At 34.9% G+C, this 23,041-nt stretch overlaps 4 protein-coding genes and 1 non-coding gene across 7 annotated transcripts; 2 read left to right on the forward strand and 3 right to left on the reverse strand.

Annotated features, from left to right (window-relative positions):
- Nucleotides 1-102: 102 nt before the first annotated feature.
- Nucleotides 103-4,313, reverse strand: LOC125188892 (probable aldehyde dehydrogenase). Its single transcript, XM_048085982.1, has 15 exons — nucleotides 4,147-4,313; nucleotides 3,702-3,781; nucleotides 3,377-3,480; nucleotides 3,154-3,221; nucleotides 2,923-2,980; nucleotides 2,730-2,843; nucleotides 2,548-2,631; nucleotides 2,357-2,461; nucleotides 2,064-2,177; nucleotides 1,713-1,844; nucleotides 1,515-1,604; nucleotides 1,239-1,328; nucleotides 802-1,011; nucleotides 568-678; nucleotides 103-473 (listed from the first exon to the last, which is right to left on the reverse strand). The coding sequence occupies exons 1-15, from the start codon at nucleotides 4,188-4,190 to the stop codon at nucleotides 255-257; spliced, it is 1,623 nt and encodes a 540-aa protein (XP_047941939.1). The 5' UTR covers nucleotides 4,191-4,313; the 3' UTR covers nucleotides 103-254.
- A 2,656-nt stretch (nucleotides 4,314-6,969) lies between these two features.
- LOC125188894 (plant cysteine oxidase 3) lies at nucleotides 6,970-11,440 on the reverse strand. 2 transcript variants are annotated; one of them, XM_048085984.1, is made up of 5 exons: nucleotides 11,188-11,434; nucleotides 10,104-10,255; nucleotides 9,413-9,575; nucleotides 7,363-7,563; nucleotides 6,970-7,258 (listed from the first exon to the last, which is right to left on the reverse strand). In XM_048085984.1, the coding sequence occupies exons 1-5, from the start codon at nucleotides 11,348-11,350 to the stop codon at nucleotides 7,134-7,136; spliced, it is 804 nt and encodes a 267-aa protein (XP_047941941.1). In that variant the 5' UTR covers nucleotides 11,351-11,434; the 3' UTR covers nucleotides 6,970-7,133. The 2 variants fall into 2 exon arrangements, with proteins under 2 accessions (XP_047941941.1, XP_047941942.1); XM_048085985.1 differs by having other exon boundaries at nucleotides 7,151-7,289; nucleotides 11,188-11,440.
- Nucleotides 11,441-11,605: 165 nt separating this feature from the next.
- On the forward strand, nucleotides 11,606-11,678 carry TRNAA-UGC. Its single transcript has one exon. It is a non-coding gene; the product is annotated as a tRNA-Ala (tRNA).
- A 769-nt stretch (nucleotides 11,679-12,447) lies between these two features.
- Nucleotides 12,448-12,924, forward strand: LOC125191137 (auxin-induced protein 15A-like). Its single transcript, XM_048088613.1, has one exon. The coding sequence runs from the start codon at nucleotides 12,508-12,510 to the stop codon at nucleotides 12,772-12,774; it is 267 nt and encodes an 88-aa protein (XP_047944570.1). The 5' UTR covers nucleotides 12,448-12,507; the 3' UTR covers nucleotides 12,775-12,924.
- Nucleotides 12,925-15,842: 2,918 nt separating this feature from the next.
- Nucleotides 15,843-21,561, reverse strand: LOC125186957 (protein MIS12 homolog). 2 transcript variants are annotated; one of them, XM_048083448.1, is made up of 7 exons: nucleotides 21,330-21,561; nucleotides 21,196-21,253; nucleotides 20,939-21,058; nucleotides 19,221-19,313; nucleotides 18,967-19,105; nucleotides 16,300-16,437; nucleotides 15,843-16,201 (listed from the first exon to the last, which is right to left on the reverse strand). In XM_048083448.1, exons 1-7 carry the CDS (start codon nucleotides 21,452-21,454, stop codon nucleotides 16,137-16,139), a joined length of 738 nt encoding a protein of 245 aa, XP_047939405.1. In that variant the 5' UTR covers nucleotides 21,455-21,561; the 3' UTR covers nucleotides 15,843-16,136. The 2 variants fall into 2 exon arrangements, with proteins under 2 accessions (XP_047939405.1, XP_047939404.1); XM_048083447.1 differs by having other exon boundaries at nucleotides 19,221-19,316.
- Between the last annotated feature and the right edge of the window lie 1,480 nt (nucleotides 21,562-23,041).

The raw sequence follows: 23,041 nt of genomic DNA on the forward strand, positions 1-23,041 counted from the left end.
CACTGTCTGGCCCGAGTAGTAATAAATCACAACTTTTTTGTGATTCTTTAGCGATTTTGAGTTACTACTTTTATAGCCATTCCTATTTACCACACAGCATGATGAGACACAAAAGACAATAAACATCCTAAAATCAAACCCACAACATAATGAGATGCAAAAGAGACAATAACCAAACTTGTGATGCTAACTGAATCAATTAAATAAAACAAGTATCGTGAGTAGTTGTTAAGATGATAGACATACGATTTAAATTAAGTTGGCTGTGGGGTGCTCCAATTTTGTGGAACTGGACCGTTGTCGTAAATGACCTCTCTATGGCATGACCAAACGAGTTTTATTGCTTCTGGAGTTCCGATTCCAGCACCTCTTGGATCTCCAGCAGGGCCAAACCAATGGTTCTGTGGAGCTCCTGTTGTTCTTGCTCTCAATCCAACATATGTAGTCCCATTAACCGAATTTCCAATTATTTTCTACAAAAATTAATAGAAGAAAAATAAATTAGTTATATGATAAGGAAAGTCAAGAAGAATGATTCGAAAATAGTAGTAATAAATTTAGTCTTACTTGTATAAACAAAGGATCATTAGAAACAACTGCAGCAGTTAAATGTGCATGCATTCTTTCAAGTGCATTTAGTACCAATGCGAGCTGATTCTGTCTGTATTCTGTGACAACCTGTGAATGGTGATATGTATGAATACGAGTCAAAGCATCTATGACTACATGGATACGTGTAAACCAATCAAGCAGGAACGGACCGAAGATTTCTTTGGCTTAGTTATCGAAATGTTATTTTACCTGGAACGGACCGAAGATTTCTTCTGTTACCAGATCATAGGTTTCTTCCTTTAATATTTCTTCAAGTGGAATAAACACAGCGGTAGGTTTAATGGCACCATATACTTTTGGGATAGAATGGTTTTGTAAAGCCTCCCCACCAAATAGAAGCTTTGATCCATTTATCTTAAGTAGTTTGTTCAAGTGATCCAGCATCACTTCAGTTGTCACCTGCAAATAGGAACACACAACACATACACATTAGCAATAGAAATACCAACTCGTCTTTGTAAGAAATATAACCAACTTGTCCTTGTAAGAAATTGAAACAATATTGTTAGTGCTGAAATTCGAGAAAAATCTACCAAAGGTTTTGTATAGCAACTTTTAATCGGATAACTGAGTATAGGAAACAAGTGTAGAGAAAAAAGAGATGAATGGGGAAGGCAAGTACTTACAGTAAGAACAGGGCCAATGGTAAGATCCTCCAACTTCCTTCTGTCAGCAAGACCGCGTAACTTCTCCAAGAAAGAACTTTTACCCCAATTCTGTTGAAGACTTAAATAGTTAAAAGATAGTGGTTTTCAACAGGTAAAAGGTGATCTTGAAGTTTAAGTATCATCACACAGTTTTTACAATGGTTTAGCATAAATAAGATCACCATAATATACATAGGAGTACAACATTAAAGGTCAACAACAAAAGTTACGAACAGAAGACTCATTGGTGCTTACTTCGTGAATGAATAGAATCGATTGTGCTGAGCACTTCTGCCCACTACATGCGTACGCATCTTGATCACACACCCAAGCAACATAGTCTTCCTAGAAAACAAAAACACAATATCCAAAATACTTAAAGACTTAAACTTTGTATGGTAAAGTGCAAAGTTTGGGTTTGGAAGCACAAAAATGTATATTAAGTTTTAAAACCTCTTGTACGTCAGGCCCAAGAATCTTCCAGTCGAATCCCGCATCTTCAACTCTAATACGCCCACCGAGATCAATAGCTAATTTCTCTGCTACCCTCGAACTACCGGTGAAGAGAGTCATGCGTGGTTTTCCCTAATAACAAGGTATATTAAAGATAACACAGTTGCTAATATAAAATGTTTTTATAAAAGCATATGGCAAAAAACAATTGAGCAATTATTTCTCTTGCAAAAGCTTTAACATTCTCAGTAACCAACAACGGAATATCCACACACACATGTGATCTTATTATATATGTCGATTGAACAAGAGCATAAGGAAAGTTCTTGTGGTTCTCTCACTAGCATATACCTCCATGAGAACTCTGTTCATAGTAACTCCATCCGAGTTTATGAAGTCAACGTCCTCCAAAGGCAACCCACAAGCATGGAGCAAACGTAGCATTTGTTCCATAACAATAGCCACCTACAAATGTGTAAAGAAACAAATTACTAGTTGAAGATAGCCAAGGGATCTGAAATTGATACATAGAGAATCAAAGAGACAGTAGCTAAAACTACATACAAGGACCACTAACTCCAGATTATTCCTATCCCCAAAACAAGTTGAGATTTATGCCAGTCACAATATATGTTACCCCTTACCTTGCTATCAACTTTAAGAAGTGGCTTGTTTCCCATATAAAGCGCCCCCATCAACTGAAGAAGTGGAATCTCCAAAGGGAAATTGAAAGGAGTGATTATTGCAACCTGCAGAAATCAGCTAAGCATAACGCTTAGTTAACAAAAATTATATATATTTATTGTGATTCAATAAAGGAAAAAGTAGGACTCACCGGGCCATATGGCCACCTAAAACCATGACTTTGCTGACCTAGATGATTCCCAGGTACTCCAAATGACCTAGCCAGGAACCGAACCTGCCAGTGTCGAATGAACCAGATAAAGCCTCAGTCACACATTTCAAAATGTGAAACTTATTAATTATTAAGTCTCAATCGTGGGATCACTGCGGTACCTGATCACCACAAAAGTTCTCCAAAAACTTCTGTGTGACAAAAACTTCCATAAAAGCTTGTTGGTAACTTTTTGGAGACACCCTTTGTATCAGCTTGGCAAAGAAGTCAGAGACCTAGAAACAAAAAAATGATCATGAGAAGTCATTGGTTAACTTACATGTTACATTAGATCTTCTTCGAGTTAGACTTAACCTCGGGTAGGGCCAGCTTGTGAGCTGCTTTTGTTGTAACGTCTCCAAGCATGAGGTACCTGAGACGCAAGTTGTTTTTATGTTAGTTTCAGTAAAAAGAAGGTTGTAAGTGAAACAAAACAGCTACTCGAAGTCTACGTAAAGGCGAAGATAAGAACAAGTCTGAATACTATAGCATGAAACTGCGGAAGAAAAAAGACCAAACTCGAAGATAATGATGTCAACGATTAACCTTTCTGGTGCTTTGAATGGGTTGTGTAAACCATGTTTGGGGCACTGTGCCAAGCTCTCCACAAAAGGCTGCAAAATATTAACAATGACAAGAACATTTTCAAGGGAGATACTTCAATAAATTCAGATTATCTAGGATACGAATCCGACTTCACCACACTAATGCCTCACTTACTAAATTAAGATACAAAAGGTACACAAGAAAGGGGAGGTTGTGAGCCTGCCTTTATTTCTTTCTGATTCACTTCAGCAACTTTAATGAAAGATTCACCATTCAGAGGATCTGGGATGGTATTCCATGTCGAAGATCTTGTCCAACTTCCCTGCACTGGAAAGGAAAACAACCACGACATTGTCTTACTAACACATCCACATGAACTACTAATTCCATTTCTAATAACAATAGCACTACATTGTACATAGGCGATTAAGGAAATTATTTAGTAAAGTAAGAATCAAACTATATTTTTCTGCTAAGGATAAATTATAATCAGCTCAATTCTTATTAAAAACTGAATTATCAACTCAATCCCTTCCAAAATTATGTACCTAAATTGAGCACTTCAGCCGGTTGAGAGGCCGATACTTCCTCAGCTTTTACAGTCGCAAAGGGGAGTGAATGAACATATCTGCAGCCACAACAAAATTCACAATACCAGTAATCAAATGGCAAATTTATTGACATGTTATTATTACTAATAAAAGTAGCCATTTTTGCTTTCAACATGTGACAGCCATAAAATAAAATAAAATAATTAGATCATCAACGTCATAGTTTTGATAAAATAGTAAGCAATTTTAGAAATAGAGTGGAATTATTTTGTTGAGCAGGAAAGAATTTCGGGTAATGTCTACGTTTTCTCAATCAGCTCTCAGCTCTCTAAAGGTTTCTCTTGGCTTGCCCTCTGAATAAAGTGTATCAACAAAATACAGAACAAATAAAACTCATAGCTCTCACAGCTCAATACCGCGTTTGCATTGAAATTAATTTCACCTTTTTGATTGAATTCGAAACAGCCTTTGGCCGATTCGAAACATGGCGATGCTGCCGTAGAGCGACGGCGGTGTCTGCTCGACCGGAAAGATAGGAAGAAGGAGAGAAAGGAAATGGATTTAGCAAGTTTATTGCATACTTCAGTTGGCAATCAGCATATTATAATGGTGAAGTCATCAGTTCCCGAGATTAATGCTTAATCACTATGAAGATTGAGAGATATGCTGGACCAATTGAATGTTACCAAGTCCAACTATTTTTAATTAAATAATTTGGAGTATATCGTTAATAATTAAGAAATTATCTACATAACCCCAAACTTTACACCTACGATCCTACGCAATTCCTTCACTATAATTATCCTAAACTTCCTAAATTATGGATATCACCACGTTTATTTTTTATTGTTTATATTTAATTTTTTGATTAAAGGATTAAAGTACCTCTTAAATACAAGTTACAACAACCGTTTGTAAGGAATTAGGAGTGGAGTATTAATTTCAGGCGGTAAGATTACATCAAATTATCAAATACTCCATTTTCAGTGGATTACTTATAGCAACTCCAATAAAAAGGTAAATGAAAGATGTATATTATCTATTTACCTTCTCAAAAATTGAATTATACTTTTAAAAAAAGTAATACATTTCAAAGAAAAAATGTACTATCATTTAAAAAAATAAAATAATAGTAGTATAAAATGTAATAACTTCTCAAATATCTTTCTCATTGGAGAAAATTTTTCATGAAAAGAAGCCAAATATGGTAGTTATATGATTTTACATTTCCATTGATGGAGGGGTAAAGATACTTCTTCAAAATGAGAAAATATATTATACCTTCTTAAATACCTTTTCCCCTTGGAGAATGATTTTTCATGAAGAAAAGATAAATATTGTAGTTATATGACTCTACGCCTCCATTTACCTCTCTCCTTAGAAATGCTCTTATACAACGATTGAAAATATCAAGAAAGGTCATTCGAATTTTAAACTTGAATAAATTAATTAAATTCAATTAACTTATTGACGTTATAATGAATAATAATAATAATAATAATAATAATAATAATAATAATAATAATAATCCATAATCCATAATTTAAATTATATTAAAATTTGCTAAATAAATTACTAATTAAGAATATAAAAAATAAGGATAATAGTAATTCTTATCACAATTATTTTAGTATTACTATAATAAGTAGTACTCCCTCCGTCCCGCTTTAGCAGTCTCATTGACTTTTCTGTCATCTTTTTGTAAAAATGATAAAAAATAGTTAAAGTGGAGAAATGGTAAAATAATAGAGACAATAATGTAGATAAGACTCTTCTCTATATTATTCTTTTTCTTAATTTACCATTTCTCATCTTTAACTATTTTTTATAATTTTTACAAAAATAGGGCAGAAAAGTCAATGGGACTGCTAAAGCGGGACGGATGGAGTAATAACTAAGCAGGATTCATAATTTTAAATTACTACCTCCGTCCCCCTAAATTTTGACACACTTTGACTCGGCACAAACTTTAAGAAATGTAACGGAAAGTGAGTTAAAAAAATTGGTGGGATGTGGGTCCTACTTTTAAAGTACTCCCTCCATCTCGGATAATTCATCTCACTTTGACCGGGCACGAGTTTTAAGAAATGTAATGAAAAAATAGTTGAAAAAGTTAGTGGAATGTGGGTCATACTTTTATATATTAATTTTATAATAAAATGTGAGTATGAATGACTTAGTGGGATATGAGGTCCATTACTAAAAATGGTAAAAAGTAAAATGGGACAAATTATGTGGAACAGACCGAAATGAAAAACTGGGACGAATTATCCGGGACGGAGGGAGTATTAGTTTTATAATAAAATGTAAGTAATAATGAGTTAGTGGAATATGTGGTCAATTACCAAAAATGGTAAAAAATGAAATGTGTCAAAATTTGGGGGACGGATGTAGTAATTTATAAAATTTTAATTAATTATTAATTTATAATATAATAATAACAATAATAATATTGAAATGAAAAAGCATAAGCTCAAATAGTTAATGTCAATTGCTGGATTTAATTACACAAGATGTTAGATGTTCAATTGGATTGAATATCATACGATTGACTTGACATTTAAAGAGGGACAATGGTTACATTTAATCTAAATTAACAAGGTTAATAAGGTATATACGCCAAATATTAAAAAAAATCAAAAATAAATTATACAACTATAAATTACTTATTAAACCCTTTGATGTTAGAGATATTATATCCCAAAATCATGACCCTTCTACATACAAGATAGTAATCGATCAAAGTCGTATGCAACTGAGTAATTCGAATCAAATTTTGGATGAAATAAATACTAAATGGAGTACTAAAAACTACTCAAAGTCGTATGTAACTGAGTAATTCAATCAAGAGTACCAACTTCTTTGTAGTAATATAAATGAGGTTGACTGGTGCCTTATTTAATTTAATTCAAACTACAATATCAAATAAATAATTAATGTATGAATACTCAATTATTTTATTCTATGCTTCTTGTAGATTATTATCCATGTTTATTTCGCCTTTGTAAGTACAAAAAATAAAGAATTTTAGTGCTGAATTTCAGATCAGATTAAATTGGCCTCGAACTGATATGTGGGTCAACTTAGATTCCAATCTTTTGTAACCGTGAACTAATGGTTCAAGGCCGATTGAAACCGGAACCGAGCCCGTGAACACTTCAAACAATATAGCTTTGATACCAGTAATGCCCCGAACCCATGAGGGAGAACAACTAAATCTAGCAAAAGCATATCACAGGTCAGAAATGTGGACTAAGGTTCAAGGTTTAGAAACTCAAAAGGGGTACATTAACATAAATTTCAAGTTACATGTAATGTGGACTACAACACCATAATCCATAGATTAGTTGCTTAAATAGGATTATTTACCGAAGATGGCGCAGTTTGATGTATCATTTTGTTGTGGATGAAGAACGCTTGCAATGAGAATCACTTTTGAATATGTGGACCATTATAAGTTCCTGGGCGCATGTAGAGGTCATCGGGTGTGTCAATCTCTGCAAGCCACGCATACTCCTCTTCTTTCTCGATACCACTTTGATCGTCTTCAGAGGCTGCAAAATCCAATGAGGTACTCATGGCTCCCTTCCAAATTCCACGCGGAAGTTTTAATTCCAACACAATAGTTTTGCATAAACTTTGACTAAAAGCTACTTACAGAAGCTGGAACAAGAATAATCGCGGTAGTAAGAGCATCTCCGGCCGGCATATTCATCATATGGGGGAGCAAGGATGTCGAGAACTGCACAAGGAGTGAGTGCAGTAAAACAATGCAGATTCCCTCCACTCCTTGGATACAGAATCGATGTGCTACATGGTGCAGTTAGAACTTTATCTACAACCAATTTAGCCAGTCTGACTGAAACATAGCACATGAGTTGAAAACCATGTGAATAACACTGAAGAAAAACAACAAATATTCATAACACTCGACCTTGCCCAAGAAAAAGACGCCACATTCTATTTTATCTGAGCAACCATTAAAAGAAATTAATGCATCATTAAAACAACTACCATACTGTTATAGTGAGTTTCATCACATACATCTGTACAGCTTAAAACAGAGAACAAAGCTATCAGCAAAAAAAAAAGTTGTGAAGTTCATGACTGGTATTGTAGCCTACAAGCAATGGGGTATTGCCGTATTGGGGTGAACCAGCAATTTGTAGGTTCATCCCATTGCTTGTAGCAAGAAACTTCATAAATGAAAAAGAACACAGCTTTCCCCATGTGATCATGGATGCAAAGCTTAATAAAGCATATCCAATGTCTATGTACCAGCATACCACAGCCTTGCAATTTTGCCAGTCTCTTGTCAAAATGCAGTCAATTTTCCAGAAACCATCACCTATTATAAAGCTAGAAGTTGAAAATATCATTGTAGGAACCATATGAAAATATTGAATTTCCTTAATATCCAGATGGTATTCATTCACAAGCCCTTTGCCCCATCTAAATCAAAATCAACTATATGATAGACCTTAATGTTTGACCCATATCTTTTGTTTGCCAGCTTAAGCTGAACATACGAAATGAAAAGAACCGTGTTTATGCTGACCTTATGACGACCAGAAATGCCCAATAAATACTCACAAACCAATACAATAGTTTGAACAAATATTGGTGAGAATATGTTGCCAAACAACAATGGCAGCCAGCAGCTTGATTCTTTGTGGTTAGTTTCCTTATTTTTATATATTCAGCTTATGTTGTTTCAGTTGACTCATAGATGGGGAGCAGGATCTCTAAGTTGAACAGATAGTCCTCTCACGATGGTGGAGGGACTTGTCTAGGATTCCAGATGTTTCTTGGAATCAGTATTTGTGCTGCTCGGTAAACCTCATTTAGGTATGTTTCTGTTCTTCTTTCAGTATTTCCATTTGATAATTATCAGTTTTTCAGGTTCGAATAATTTCTAAGTCTTTTACTCACCAAAGATTTGATACGACCTGCAAAGTGACTTGCATGGAGGTGGTAGAGAAAGGGAACGAAACGGTATGGCAAAGATCAATCAGTGGCAGCCATAAGTAAAGAAAATTAACAAAATCAACAGGATTGTGGTCGCCCTCACCTCCTCACCCCACTCATAATTTGCCACCAACTTATGGCAACCAACTCCAGGCTCATTCTGCCGTCAGTTATCACATGTATCTGGACCATCATGCGCAGGGTTTTTGCCATTGAGGCTCCGTGCCTTAGTCTCAAGATTCTGATCATACAAACCCAATGGTGAGGAGGCCTCCTCAAGCATTGGTCCCCCTCCCATGGCCACTGTTTCCCGTGAGAACAGGGCAGATTGGGAGGGGAAGTAATTATTGCAGATTAAGTCATGCTTGCCAGGGGGAAAAACCAACACCTTGATACATTAATATTTCCCTTATTTTATTAGTTATTTGATTTACTTCTTAGTTACACTACAAGTTTTCTCATGGGCTATTTATTTCACAAATAGTCAACGCACAGTGGCAGAGAGACTAGCCTAGGATTTTGGTTTTTCTTGAGCAAAGTTTCCTCCTGAGAGTTGTGTTTGTTCTTCCATATTTCCTTTTAAAAAATAGGTTTAGTTCTTTTTGGATCAAATTGCTTCTGCCTCTTACCCTATCATAAGAGCCCAAGCCCAACAAATGTGTTCAAAAGTAAGGATATTGCCAAAAGGACAGGAAAAATCTGCAGGAAGGACATATGATACATCAAACATAGGAATAAACCTGTAGAATGCTCGGTCCCCTGAATTTTTCTGACGCGGGGTGGCTCTACCCAATCATATGCTTTAACATGCAAGGAACCATATAAGACTTTGCTCAACACAGTCATACCGGGATGATCATGGAGTGGAATAACAGAAGAAGTTGGGAAACAAAACATGCACATCTGCAATAAATCCATAAAACCGCTTAAACAGTCATATATGAAGTGTAAAGTACTTTATTTTACTAGTTCTAACAGATTACAATTCCGCAATCTTATACACGAATGAGGCAGAATTGTCCAGAATCTGAATAAAATTGCTGGTGCTGGAGTACAAATAGCTAGCAAAGAGTAGTTAAGGGTTTCCATAAAGTTCAATCAATGAACTACTTTAAAATAACGGATAACCAAATAACAGCCTTGCAATATGATTATATGAGATAAGCAAATAGATTTTCTTCGGCCTCTTCAGGTTTCCATTTTGATGTCAACATTATATAAAGATTGAAGAACACTAAATTGCAACTGCAAGTGACATAATTAGTAAGGACCTTGGTTGCAAAATCCCAATAGGCTTCAAACATCAAATTACTCAGATGATGAAGACGTTGGACAATGTAAACCACAAGCAGAATGAAGAAAGAAAAGCTTTTGTATGCTTGCATAACAAGGCTATAAAGCAAACAATAGTCGAACAAAGTTAAAGCATACCGTGAAATTTTTTCCTTCATGTATATCCACATAAGTTAGCGGTTGTGACCAGCGATCTACTCGGTTGTATGAAAATATTCCAAAAGGACCATGACCTCTGTCATCCTCTTTGCTAGCATCACTAAGGCCAACATCAGCAGGTCCAATAGTGTCTGCAAAATTAGTATGCTTATAATTTTGCAAACATGCCACCAATTACTTGAGATGTTGTATGGTAGATATCTGCAAAACTGTGAACACTAAACACTTAAAACACTGCTTAGTAGGCATCTATATGATTCCCCCAAATCCTAATAAATGCGGATGAGAACTCACAGCTACGAGCTTATATCATGCATAACAATAACTACTGAAGCACATCTCAAGAAAAATATAGAATTTCAAGAGGAAAAACTGCACAAAACTGAAATAAAGAACAGAACAGTGAGGCCATCTAAAAGCAATTAAGGTTGCACAACTGCTCACTCAAGAAAAGCTAAGTGGGTCAGGCACTGCAAGGCAGTTTGGGTGAGCTTGCTTATAAGGTATCGAGAAATGTTTGGAAAAATAAGCTTTGAAACAACTTACAAAACTGTGAAATTAAACTCCAACACCTTATAAGCTTCCCAATAAATCAATTCATCAACCCCAACTATCTTTCATAATCCTATAAGCAACACCCAATTTATAGAATAAACCTATTATTATTTGTAATTTCCAGCATATACTCTTCCAACTTCATTTCCCTTCAATTTTCTCTTGCTAACTCATAATCCCCTCTCTAGAGCTCAATTATCCAAACACTTTGACAATTTATAATCCCTACAAATATAACAAGAGCTTTTGAAAAATCTTATATAAGCTATTGGAGCTTATAAGTTCTCTAATAAAAGCTTAGCCAAACACCCTTGAGTCATAACTGTTTATCTAGGCTCCCAACAAAAGTACTAAAAATTGATGAATTTAGGTTTTCAATGCCTTGAAAACCAGATTGAAGAAAGTTAAGATGAAGAAACTCCCATGTCGAACGAAAACCAGTATACATATCCGTTGCAGAAGACAAAATCCATGTAAAGAATCGAAGGAGAACTCTGGAAGAGCATACCTAGCAAAGAAGAAAGCTTGTGAACGACGGCGAGAGAGGGCGGAGAAGCGGCTGAAGGCGTGAAAGCCTCAGTGCAGAGGTCGTAAAGAGATTGAATAGCGGAGGAAGAAGTTTTGTTGTTGTTGTTGGTCATTGCGTTGAACAGCCTTTTGTGGAAACACATTCCTCTGTATGGCTAGGATTGCAGATTTGTTCACCTCACTGATTCTGCGATCACTTTGCTTTATTTCAGGTGAGGCGATGCAGTAATTATCCAGAAAAAGATTATTGTCAAATGTTAAAAAAAAGATGCTTTAATGTTAAATTAAAATTTTATATAATGAGTTTCTTGATTTCGTTAAAATTCATTTGTGAAATAAAGTTAGGACTATCCATAACTATACAATACTTGTATCTTCTATACAATTCTTAGCCAAATGGGGATGTAGCTCAAATGGTAGAGCGCTCGCTTTGCATGCGAGAGGCACGGGGTTCGATCCCCCGCATCTCCAAATTTTTTCTCTTTTTCTCTTTTTATCATTTTATACAATTGATTATTGATTAATTCATTACTTGTATCTAATTTTACTTCCTTTTCTCATTTTATGCCATTGATTATTGATTACTTGTATCTAATTTTTGGTTGTCATCTTCATATTTTAGGCTAAAACATATTTTAACATATCTGAGATTTGAACATTTGATGATGGATATATGGATTCTGTTATTTCCAGCAATCATAGTAATTTCTTTTAACCCCATTCAATAAGGTTGGTGCATCAATTAATGGTACACAAGGCAAATAACCATGTAATTATTCATGTGCCTAATGTTGTGACTAGAGGCTCCAAAACAGGCCCGGCCCCACCCGGCTTTGCATCGCACCAGCCCATATTTTTTCGGTCCGAATTCAGCACCCTTGACTGTACATGGACCAAGACCGGCCAAAAACATAGCATTCGGCTGAGCCTGAATTGCTAGTTTGTTGAAGAGCATAAGGCCCTACATTATATGATCTAACAAGACATCTTGTGTTGTATCATAACAAGACAAACTCCTTCCTAATAATATGTTTGATCACTTTCATCATCACTAAATCATTGGAATTATCCATAGACAGATTCATGTGCTTTGTTTCAAAGATGCACAAACACCACATACATCTTATTACATGTTAACAACTTTGAAGTTTTTCAAAAGGTTACGTCGTTTCTTGATTTCGTTAGCCTATATATACAACAAGTTTTTTGGATTAAAATCGACAAACAAATCATACGACACTTGAGCCCCTCTGCTCTCACTTACAAAGTTTCCATCAAGAATTCACTTTTATAAAAAAAAATGGCCATTCGACAAATTCTGAGACGATCTTTCCATGGTGAAAGAAGGCCGGCTGAAGTCCCAAAGGGGCACCTTGCTGTCTATGTTGGAGAAATTGAAAAGAAGCGTTTTGTGATCCCGGTGTCGTACTTGAACCATTCCTCGTTTCAAGAACTTTTGCATCGGGCTGAGGAGGAATTCGGGTTCAGTCATCCAATGGGAGGCATCACCATCCCTTGCAGCGAGGATCTATTCGTTGATCTCCTCTCTGACTTGAGCAGAACATGATGTGCTGGTGTTCGTTTAGACTTTAGAATGTCAAAGTTTTGTACAGTAGTTTCTTATAACAATGCATCCAACAGAAATACTAGATTAATTGAATATACATGTAGATATTAATCCATTATTCAGCTCTTTTCATCATCTTGTTTCATTGTGTTTCAAGAAAATGCAGTTTTGTTTTTTACTTTTTAATTGGGATAAAGTTATATATAATGACAGAAGAGAAGGATGCTGCTATTTATAATAATCATGTATAAAAGTCTTCCTGAATTGAAGAAAAAGTTTGTGATTTGTTGCCTAGCATGAAGAATATTTTATCAGAATTTGGATATTCTTAATTTGACCAAATATGAGGATCACACATTATTATTATTTACTTTTTTTAATAAAAAGGACCAATGTGTAGAAGGCAAAACCATGTGATTCTAGCTGTACAGATATCCAAATCTATTGTCCCACTTGAATTAATCATCACCTAACTCTCAAATTTGATGGTGTGTCTTAATTTGTACCTGCATTGCCTTTATTGAAAATGATATGCATCTCTACAAAAAATCGAAGCTGGTCAAAATTCAAGGCTAAATCTGTAATGCATCATCACAAGCTAAGAACTGAGAAATGGCTGCAGTTATATGCTCATGTTTTAGTATATATGTATGTAAATGGTTGGTTTCTCACACAATAACTGGCCACCATAAGCCATCACTCTTCATATTGTTATCACTTATCCGCAATCGGACTTGCTCATTTGTTGAAAGCATCAACGATCATAAGACCTTGCGCTCATAACAGTGCTTCTATCGGGTGTTTTGGTAGGTTGTATTCTCGTATTGTGGTAGGTCTATATGTAGACAAATCAATGTGATCTTGGTTTCATGTCTGCTAACTCATGTTCATGCACCTATCTAATTGTTTCAACCATCAAAAACTATTCCTTGATAGATAAACCCGTATATACTAATTCGTAATCTATGAGTAATGATTGACACTAATAAAAGGATACAATATATGGTCTTGAAATCGAAATAGGCATCCCATTTTGTTGTACAACTCATTTGTTAATGATATAAGTACTATATCTTAATGTTGTGGCTTGAAATCTTTAGTTGAAGGACAAATCCATGTGATTCATCATGTGCTTATGTTTTCTCTATTTTCAAAGACAGCCATATAATCCACTTGCTTATGAGTTATCTACTACCAAATTTAGGTAATCATCTCTTTCTATATATACAGCATATTTTCATACTATAACTCAAAAAATAGTTTAAACATCACTCTCAGCTTCACTACCACTTGACTGAACTAGCTTTTCATTCAGTCCACTTTGAGTTGCTTTGACATAATCATGGCCATCCGTCAAATGCTTAGACGCTCGTTGTCATCTGAGAGAAGATCAATAGCCAACGTCCCAAAGGGGCATCTTGCTGTTTATGTTGGGGAATGTGATAAAAAGAGGCGGTTTGTTATCCCAGTATCGTACTTGAACCATCCCTCGTTTCATGAACTGTTGTATCAAGCTGAGGAGGAATTTGGGTTCAATCATCCGACGGGAGGCCTTACCATTCCTTGCAGCGAGGACTTGTTCATCGATGTCACGTCGAACCTCAGCTGATCTCATGCTGTTGTAGAGGAACACAATTTTGTAGAACTAGTTTTTTCTTTACAGATTTTTTTTTTTGTTACTATTGATGACACATTAAAAATCATTTGGCTTCAATTTTTTCTGTTAACTTGAAATATTGTTAAGAAATTATACTTCCAAAGGTTTATGCATAAGCAACATGGTAAGAAGATCTTGTGAAAATGTGGATTTATTTACTGTTGTTATCTGCTTCTTCTTAAGCTCAAAGAAAAATGTTATGAAGTTGTCAAGTTTGTTCATATTGAGAAAAGAGTAAATTTTTATGAATTTTTTTTTAAAATGGGTGATATGGATAGTGTTATGGATTATATAAGTGGCATTATACAAAGTAAATCTCTGCTCAGGATTATCAGAAATTGGAAAGAACTCTACATAAAAATTGAATTTCTTTTATTAATGTCATGAAAAGCTGATGTCATGAAAAGCTGTTAACAACTAACAATATCATTGCAAAATAGTTTTTAAATATGAATCTTTCTGTAAGGCTTACTATTTTGGTGTATGCCTGTATGGTTTAAGCATAAAACCCAGTCACCAAATCTGATCCATAATTAATAGTACTCTGTCAAGAAACACAATCACATGAGCTGCTAATTCTCTAAAATCGTCGTCTGTTTTCCCAATAGTTTTCTAGGAATATTGCTCACATGGCAGGCCAAATTTGGAATGGTTGAAAGTTTGCTGTGATTTCACAAGCAGACAAATGCAGATAAGTCTGGGTAATAATAGCATCTAAACTTCTTTCATATCGATAGCAAGTTCAAGATTTTGGAAGTTTAATAAATCCATGGAGACAGATTTTTGAGCTAATCTTGTCAACAAATAACAGAATAATTTTGCATCTGAAAATGGCTAAGTATATTCATATCTTGTCATTACATACATTTCCAATGACTGATCTACAAAAATGTGCTTTTCCTACAACATTGCTTGTATATATCATGTGCTGCTCAATCCAGAGACGACGTCAAAGAATAAGTTCAGGCTGCAGGGGATGGTGAGGCCCCCCATGGGGTGATGGAACCCGAATTCTTCCTCAGCTCGAAACAACAATTCTTGAAACGAGGGGTGGTTCAAGTACGACACTGAAATAACAAATCGCTTCTTCTGACCCTCCCCTACATAGACAGCAACATGATTAAAAATCTGACTGGTTTCATGATTAGAAATGACTTACAAGTCACCGTTATTGCTTACATAAAATTACACGTATTATCATGGTTGAAAATTGAAAAGTTGACATCTGATTGACATCATATCATATAAAACTAATAAATTCAAAGTTAACCTATTAACTTTTTGAGATGTGTAGCTCTTCTAAAGAGGAGCCATTTATAAGAGTCCTACAAACTCTAAACTATTTAAGTAAATCAACTTAGAATTAATCAAGGAAACCAAATCAAAGCAAATCGTAATTATTAAATACTAGTAAAAGATAATGATGGACTCCTTAGCTGAGGTAGACAGAAGAAAGAGTTGGTTGAAAATTTTCAAGTGAATTACATTCCGAGAAAAACTTACAAAAAATACAATCACTTTACTATCTATATCACTAATTGTCTAACCATAATCTAACTAATTTGCTGACAAGCAATTTATTTACACAATTCTATCTAATCAACTAAAAACAGAACATGGATATGCCTTCTTCACTTAATCTGCAACACACCAAACTTAACAGAAACATTATTGTTGCATCCTCGCAAAAGTAACAGGCAACAAACTACGGCGCCCTTATCTCATCCAAACACTCCTCAAGTTCTTTGAGGTCTGCAGCACCAAAAAAACCTACAAGCCCAGAAGACAGCATTTGTTAAAACAAAATTAACCCAATCTTTTCAGACAATTCTTCATTATATTCAATCTAAAGCTTGCATTAAAGGTACCTTTGCTACGAGGTAATCCAAGGACATAATCATGGTTTACTTTCAGCTTGTCTGCTCTGTGGTGTTGGGTTTCCTCAGCCATTTTCCTCTTCAGACTACCCAATCTTGAGCGGAATTCTGATGCTACATTTGTCAGCTCTGCACAAGGTAAAACACATGATCTATAATAGTCGAGGTATCAAATAGATTGTACAACACAAGGCAGAGTAGTCAGCTGATATTTCCCAAAACGATTCAGTAGAAAATGCAAGTGCTACGTCAAAGTTGAAAACATAAATTGATCTAGATTCATAGAAAGGAAAAAAGATCTGCTGGAGCCACTTTTGGATCTGAATAACTGCAATGAACTGTAAATGAAATGAGAAAATTTGCAATTTTCCTTTCGACCTGGAGCATTCAGTTGTTTTAAGCAATGCACATGCGAAGCTGTTTTGGACATGAGAAGTTTGTGGTGCAAATGAGCGCATGAAGATCTTGGTGCAAATGAAAGAAACTAACAAGTAAAAATGTAATGAACTCACGAGCATGGAGAACAAGATGAGCAGGGAAGAGGCTAATTACGTCATAAGCAAAGCATAGTCTCAACTTACACATCACCTTAACTTCTCAACCAACGTTCTCAAATAGAAAACTTTCATCTTCTCCTTCTTCCTACTTTGGGCTAAGAGCAACAAAAGACAATTTTCAACTTCTCTTCTTATTCTTACTCCATCCACGCCTAAGTGAGCTTTGGAGTTAAAAAGGTCAACCAGAGGATAGATTTGCATAATTTTTGAATAGTTTGGGTAATGGTCAAAGAGGATACTTCAAGATAGATTTCTAAAATGTTGTGGTATTGGATAGGTATTTATCATGTCAATTTGTTGATATAATTTCACTTCACCATCCTAGTCAGCTTTTCAGACACCAAAAGAATTGATCAATGATTGGTTTGCATAATTTGATATGTTTAATGGTAAAATAGGATAGTTCATGATAGCAATAGAATAGGTGCAATAGTGTTGGATAGGAATGTATACTAAGTACTAACCCTAACATTTAAAAACTAGTAGTACAATCTGATTAGAAGGTCAGACAATGGTTATAAGGGTCCAGGTTGTGTGCAAAATTTGGGGGAAAATGAACTTAACAACTTCAGATGCCATACTACCAGATTAGAGGATGAGTCCTTGCTAGTATGAAGAAATTATTGAGATGCTAGTATGCTACACAAACTCCTTGTACATGCGACGCAGCTTGAAGAATTATTCAGTTAAGGTGGGGGGATAAGAATAGGATATATAGGTGGTAGAGGTGGATGACTTTCATTACCCTGGCTCCAACATCAGGGGTATGGCTCACTAGTCACTCCCAAGAAACTTATGATGAATCATTATTTAAAATAATCATTCAGTAAACCAACCGCCATTTTTAATTTCATTCCAAGTCCTCATATCCAAACTCATCAGCAAGCACCCCCGAATAATTATCATGAAAATGAATCATCTTATTCTCATTTAGTATTATGTAGTAGCAAAAACTTGACTCTTAACTCAAAATTTGGTAGGACGTTGCTTAATCAGAATTCAGATAACATGTAAAATCTGAAAAACACATCAGGTTGGTCTGAGATAAGCCCGGGATCATGATCCATTATCACTTACATGTGGACCCAAGCTGATTTAAGTTGCTAAACACTTTACATAATCAGAACGGAAAGTCTTTCATAAAGATGCCTTAACTTCTGATACACAAGCCCATAACACTATTAGCAAAGAACTACTGCCTAGTAACTTATGTGTAATTGTGAATACAATCATACATTTTATTTTCTTCACTATTTCTTACTTTAAGCTTTTTTATTGCTAGTCTTCTTGGATGGTATATATACAATCAGATAGTCTTTTTGGTTATTGCTATCAATCTTGTATTTCGGCTTATGGCGGTTCGCCTAAAAACCGCCACGGGGATATGGCGTATTAGTATGGCGGATATGGCAGTCAATAATCAAATAAATAAAATAATACTTATATATTTATATATAATTCAAAAATTAGAAAATAATAAAAATATAACATCTAAAACTCTTAAATCAATTAATAAAGCATAAAATACATCTCTAAGCTTCATGTTACTAGCATAATGCCCCATTCCTAAATGCAGTACACACGCAATGTTGTCAAATGGCAGATATGGCGGTGCTATGGCAGCACCATGGTGCTATGGCGTTTCCACCTCTGAACGCCATGCCATAGCGCCATGGCGCCGCCATATCCGCTATTTGGTAACATAATATTGCCTTCACCACAACTCGTGATTTAATGTAAGGGAATATTATGTACTGCTCAGTATGGATTAGTCGTGCTGAAAAGGCATTATAAGATATTGCTTCTGCTTCACTGACCAAAAAGAGGCAAATTTCTTTCCTTATTTCCAACCATACAAGAGATAGGGATTAGAAGCATGCAAAACCACCACCCAGACTGGCCTATAAATTACTGCCACAGGCTTTTATAATCAACAAATCAAACTTTATAAGTATCATCACTATATAGCAGTTAGGTGATATATACTATAGAAGATGACAAAGTGTTCAACATGCACCAAGGAAATAAAAGTACCTTTACTTTTCCAGCAAGCATAAAAACAGTTTGGTCAGTACTGCACTTACAATTTAAAGTATAATACCTTGAAACATATGGGTGGCATCATGTTCCTTGTACAGATGCAGCGCTTCATCAATAGACCCAGAGGTCATATTGCTTGACAAGGACTGCATCTCCAGGGCTCGGAGTTCTCGTTCAAGCTCAGCGGATTCTTTTCCTACCTGTGTCAGAAAAATAAATGTTTTCAGAAAGACATATGTATAAGCAACAGTTTATTATAATCAAGAATTTTAAGCACAATCAAGGAATTCTAATCATCTGAAGGGTAGCAGTTACCGAAGAAACTCTGTCATGCAAGGAATTCAACTCTGCATCCAGATTTGTGTCAGTGAGAGCATCAAGGTCCACTAAATCATCTCCATGTGAATCCTTCTACAACGAAACATCCAGTTAAAAACTTCTGTACAATAGTATAAAATGGAAATCTCTAAATGTTATTTGAGTATCAACTACTCCATCAAGTATGGCTTAAAACAGTAATGAATTCCAGATAGTATATTTTTTTATTTATTGATTGTCAATTTGCCATTTAGAGCAAATGACAATAATAAGAATGCCAGAGACAAAATGACAATTTTACTATCTATTAATCCATCCGTCTCACCCGACATGGCTCATTTCTTTTAGGCACAGTTATTTAGGAGAATATATTTGTAGCATAAAAGTTTGTGGCCACATATTAAATTTAATGCAAAGTGATTGCCAAAAAAGGAAACACATCAAGTCAAGAGGGAGTACAAGATAGTTTTTCAGACATAGCACTCAGAATTATCATTTCCCTTGATTTGTCATTTAAGGTACAGAGTGAAGAAGAAGCAAACTTAAAAGTTTAATTTAAAATTAGCAGTTAGAGATATATATACAAACCACCAAATTATTGCCCAAAACAGCAATACTAAAGCACAATGCATATTTCTCCAGTTCCAGATAAGTGGCAGACTTGGAAGAGTGGTATTTTGCTTTAGCGTGATAAAAATTGTAATCGGCCTCCAGTGGGAAGTGCGTCAGGATCTCAAGAACTCAAATTTGCAAGAAATCTAGATCAACAAAGAAATCATGTAGACTTCTTGCTCTAAAAACTTTATGCACCAATTTACATTTAATCCCCACACATTCATCCTAAACAACACAAGATGATGATATATGTTGGTATTTTACTATTTTATTCAATTCCATCCCCAAACTTGTGAGTTGTGACTACATGCATAATACGTCAATTATAAAGGTTTAAAGAACATCTCTTCAAAATCAGGTAATTCTGCGCAAAAATAATAGGAAAAGTTCTTTTGCAAAAGTATTGTTGCTTTGTTAGAAGGGATGTTTCTAGGATTAATGCTCCCTGCTGGTAATTTATTCAGCAAAAGGAAAATATAGTTTCACAAGATCATGGCTGTAAGTGGCCAAAGTTCATAATAGGTAACCGTAGGCGAAGAAGCAACAGAACTTCCCTAGCCTAATGACATGAAATTCAGTATGGCATGTTCTTGTACGTAAGTTCATATATAACATAGTCAAAGATTGCAAAGTTTAAACTATAAACAGGTGAATCCCACGAATAATAGTATAAAATTTTCATTGGTATCAAATAAATAGTTTTACAAAAAAAAAAATAGGGTATTAAAGCAATCTTTGAATAGTTTTGAGAATTTTTAATTATTCTTAAAACTACATATAGAAACGATAAGCAATAGGATTTCTTCATCTTTCCAGTTCTATAGCAAATTATAGTGAATCAAGCAACGAGACATGAAAATACTCTTCGTAGTCTTTTTAAAATCTAAGCCCTTGAGCAAAATGGTTTTGACAACCATTTCATTTACCATGTCTCCAACAGGAACAATATTTTCAGCAGAAAACCAGCTTGTCGAAGAACAACACACCAAATTTTAAGAAATTAATTATAAGGTGTTTAACGAAAAATCTATAAGCCATTGCTACTACATGTATACGGTATAGGTAAAGGAAACAATTTAGTCATATTTCTGAAAACATACAGCTTCTGGAAGCAGAAAGCCTTCAGGAACGCTGAAACAAAACCGAAGGCAATACTCTTCCCACTTCTGCAATCGCTGGTCGAGAGTCAATTGAATCAAATCCCGAATGTACGACACGCCCTAACATCCAAAACCAAAATCCCCAGCGAAATTAAGAAATTTGCAAAACCTAATTCAGAAAATCAATTTTACAGCTTTAAGGGTACAAATCTACAATAAATGTCAGTGAAAAAAACACAACATTATTGAGAGAAAACCTTGCTCAATTCCTCGGCTCTGTCGGTGCCCTCCGTTTTCAACCGCGCAGAAGCCTCTCTGTAGCGAATTAAACAGAAAATCAGACGGAGCAGATAGGAAGTGGAGAATAAAGAAGGGTGGTTAAAGGTCTCACTGGAGGAAGAATTCGAAGGCCTCGTCGAGCAGATCGTCGACAACATTGAGAACTTCATTGATGAAGAGGCGCGGACTTAGATTTAATGATTCGAATATGGCTTCGCTGCTGCTACCTTCTTCCATTTCCCCTTTCCAATTCTTGTAGAGAGGTGTTTGTGTGATTTTTCAAATTAAGGGTTAAATTTAGCCATTCCTTCGTATTCCCGCCAGTATCTTTTTCCTTTCTCCGTGATATCAAAATGCTGGAGGTAGATTAAATTTTCCTACTTTCTAATTTTTGAGCTTAAGTTGATCCACCTCCAATTGTGTTCGGTTGAAAAAACTAAATCTCATTATTAAATATGTATCGGGTGTTCGATTGGCAAGACTAAATTTCATGACTAAATATGTATCATGTTTGGTTCATAAGATTGATCATCACAACTTAATCCTAGATGGATAGTCTCATGATTATTAGTCATAGTTTTTCCCCTCCAAAAAATTATCTCACAACTTAATCCTAGATGGATAGTCTCATGATTATTAGTCATAACCTCCCCCTCCAACTAAAATAATCCCACAACTTAATCCTAGATGAATAGTCTCATAATTATTAATCATGACAATCGAACTCCACTTATATGTTTTTTAGAAATATGAGTAGAGACATGCAAATTCTTTTGATATTTTTTTTTTCTATTCTTTCTTTTATTCTTTTCATCGATATCATATTCCAACAGAGGTCCAAATTTAATTTCAAAAATTGAAAAGCTTGCCAAATTTAAATCTCAAATTCTGAAACATCTCTCAATAATATGCATTTGTATTTTATGAAACCCATAATAGATACTAGTACTAGTATGTTGGTAAAGTAAATAAGTATTTTGATTTATATATAAATATCCATTAAAAATAAATGACTTTTACTAAAACTATATCTAATTTTAATTTGTTCCGTTTATTTCAAAGTTTGAATGACAATTTACAATAGTATTCCATCTATTCCAATTAAGTTGAGTCACTTTTTTAGTGCACTTGTTTTGAAAAATCATACTCCCTCATGATTCTGTCCATAAAAAATAGAGCACAGTTACCATTTTTGGTCGTCCACAAAAAATAGAGCAAAATCATTTATGAAAATATTCTCTCTTACTTCTCATTTTCTCTTACCTTACATTCCACTAACACTATTTATCTCTTACTTTTTCTCCTTCTCTCTTACCTTTTCCCCTATCTCTTACTTTACTAATTATACATTAAAACCCGCGTTATACACATTTTGCTCTATTTTTTGTGGACGGAGGGAGTAAAAAATAGTTAGAATGGATATATAATAAAGTACAAGCTCCGTCCACCATTTAAAAAGCCCTTTTGACTTGGCACGAGTTTTAAAAAATTGTTTGACTTTGCGAAAAAAAAAGTAAGTAGAATGTGAGACTCATTGAAAATATTAGTTTAGAATGTGGGACTCATTTAAAATATTAGTTTTATATTGGATTGTGAGTGTAGAAATTGATGAAATGTGGGATCCGTATACTAAAAGTGGAATGAAGTAAATGGTTTTATAAATCATGGACAAACCAAAATGGCTAAATGGTTCTTTGAATGATGACGGAGACTCTTCTCTATATTATTCTCGCTTTTACTTTACTATATATCCACTGTAACTATTTATTACTATGATTTTTATAAAACGAGTGCGAAAAATAAGTGACTCAACTTAGTTGGGAC

This window comes from Salvia hispanica, chromosome 5 (genome assembly GCF_023119035.1).
Source record: "Salvia hispanica cultivar TCC Black 2014 chromosome 5, UniMelb_Shisp_WGS_1.0, whole genome shotgun sequence".
Classification (NCBI taxonomy): domain Eukaryota; kingdom Viridiplantae; phylum Streptophyta; class Magnoliopsida; order Lamiales; family Lamiaceae; genus Salvia; species Salvia hispanica.

What these genes read in the sequence shown, in the direction of transcription:
- LOC125188892 (XM_048085982.1), bottom strand. Translation starts at nt 4,190, where the DNA reads ATGTTTCGAATCGGCCAAAGGCTGTTTCGAATTCAATCAAAAAG. An exon ending in TGAATCAGAAAGAAATAAAG is followed by an intron (nt 3,222 to 3,376) that starts GCAGGCTCACAA and finishes AATATTTTGCAG; the next exon opens with CCTTTTGTGGAGAGCTTGGC. An exon ending in AAATCTTCGGTCCGTTCCAG is followed by an intron (nt 679 to 801) that starts GTAAAATAACAT and finishes CACCATTCACAG; the next exon opens with GTTGTCACAGAATACAGACA.
- LOC125188894 (XM_048085984.1), bottom strand. Translation starts at nt 11,350, where the DNA reads ATGTGTTTCCACAAAAGGCTGTTCAACGCAATGACCAACAACAACAAC. An exon ending in CAAGCTTTCTTCTTTGCTAG is followed by an intron (nt 10,256 to 11,187) that starts GTATGCTCTTCC and finishes CTAATTTTGCAG; the next exon opens with ACACTATTGGACCTGCTGAT. An exon ending in TTATTCTTGTTCCAGCTTCT is followed by an intron (nt 7,259 to 7,362) that starts GTAAGTAGCTTT and finishes TGGATTTTGCAG; the next exon opens with CCTCTGAAGACGATCAAAGT.
- LOC125191137 (XM_048088613.1), top strand. Translation starts at nt 12,508, where the DNA reads ATGGCCATTCGACAAATTCTGAGACGATCTTTCCATGGTGAAAGAAGG.
- LOC125186957 (XM_048083447.1), bottom strand. Translation starts at nt 21,454, where the DNA reads ATGGAAGAAGGTAGCAGCAGCGAAGCCATATTCGAATCATTAAATCTA. An exon ending in GAGCCGAGGAATTGAGCAAG is followed by an intron (nt 21,059 to 21,195) that starts GTTTTCTCTCAA and finishes TTTGGATGTTAG; the next exon opens with GGCGTGTCGTACATTCGGGA. An exon ending in GCTTTCTGCTTCCAGAAGCT is followed by an intron (nt 19,317 to 20,938) that starts GTATGTTTTCAG and finishes GTTTCGTTGTAG; the next exon opens with AAGGATTCACATGGAGATGA.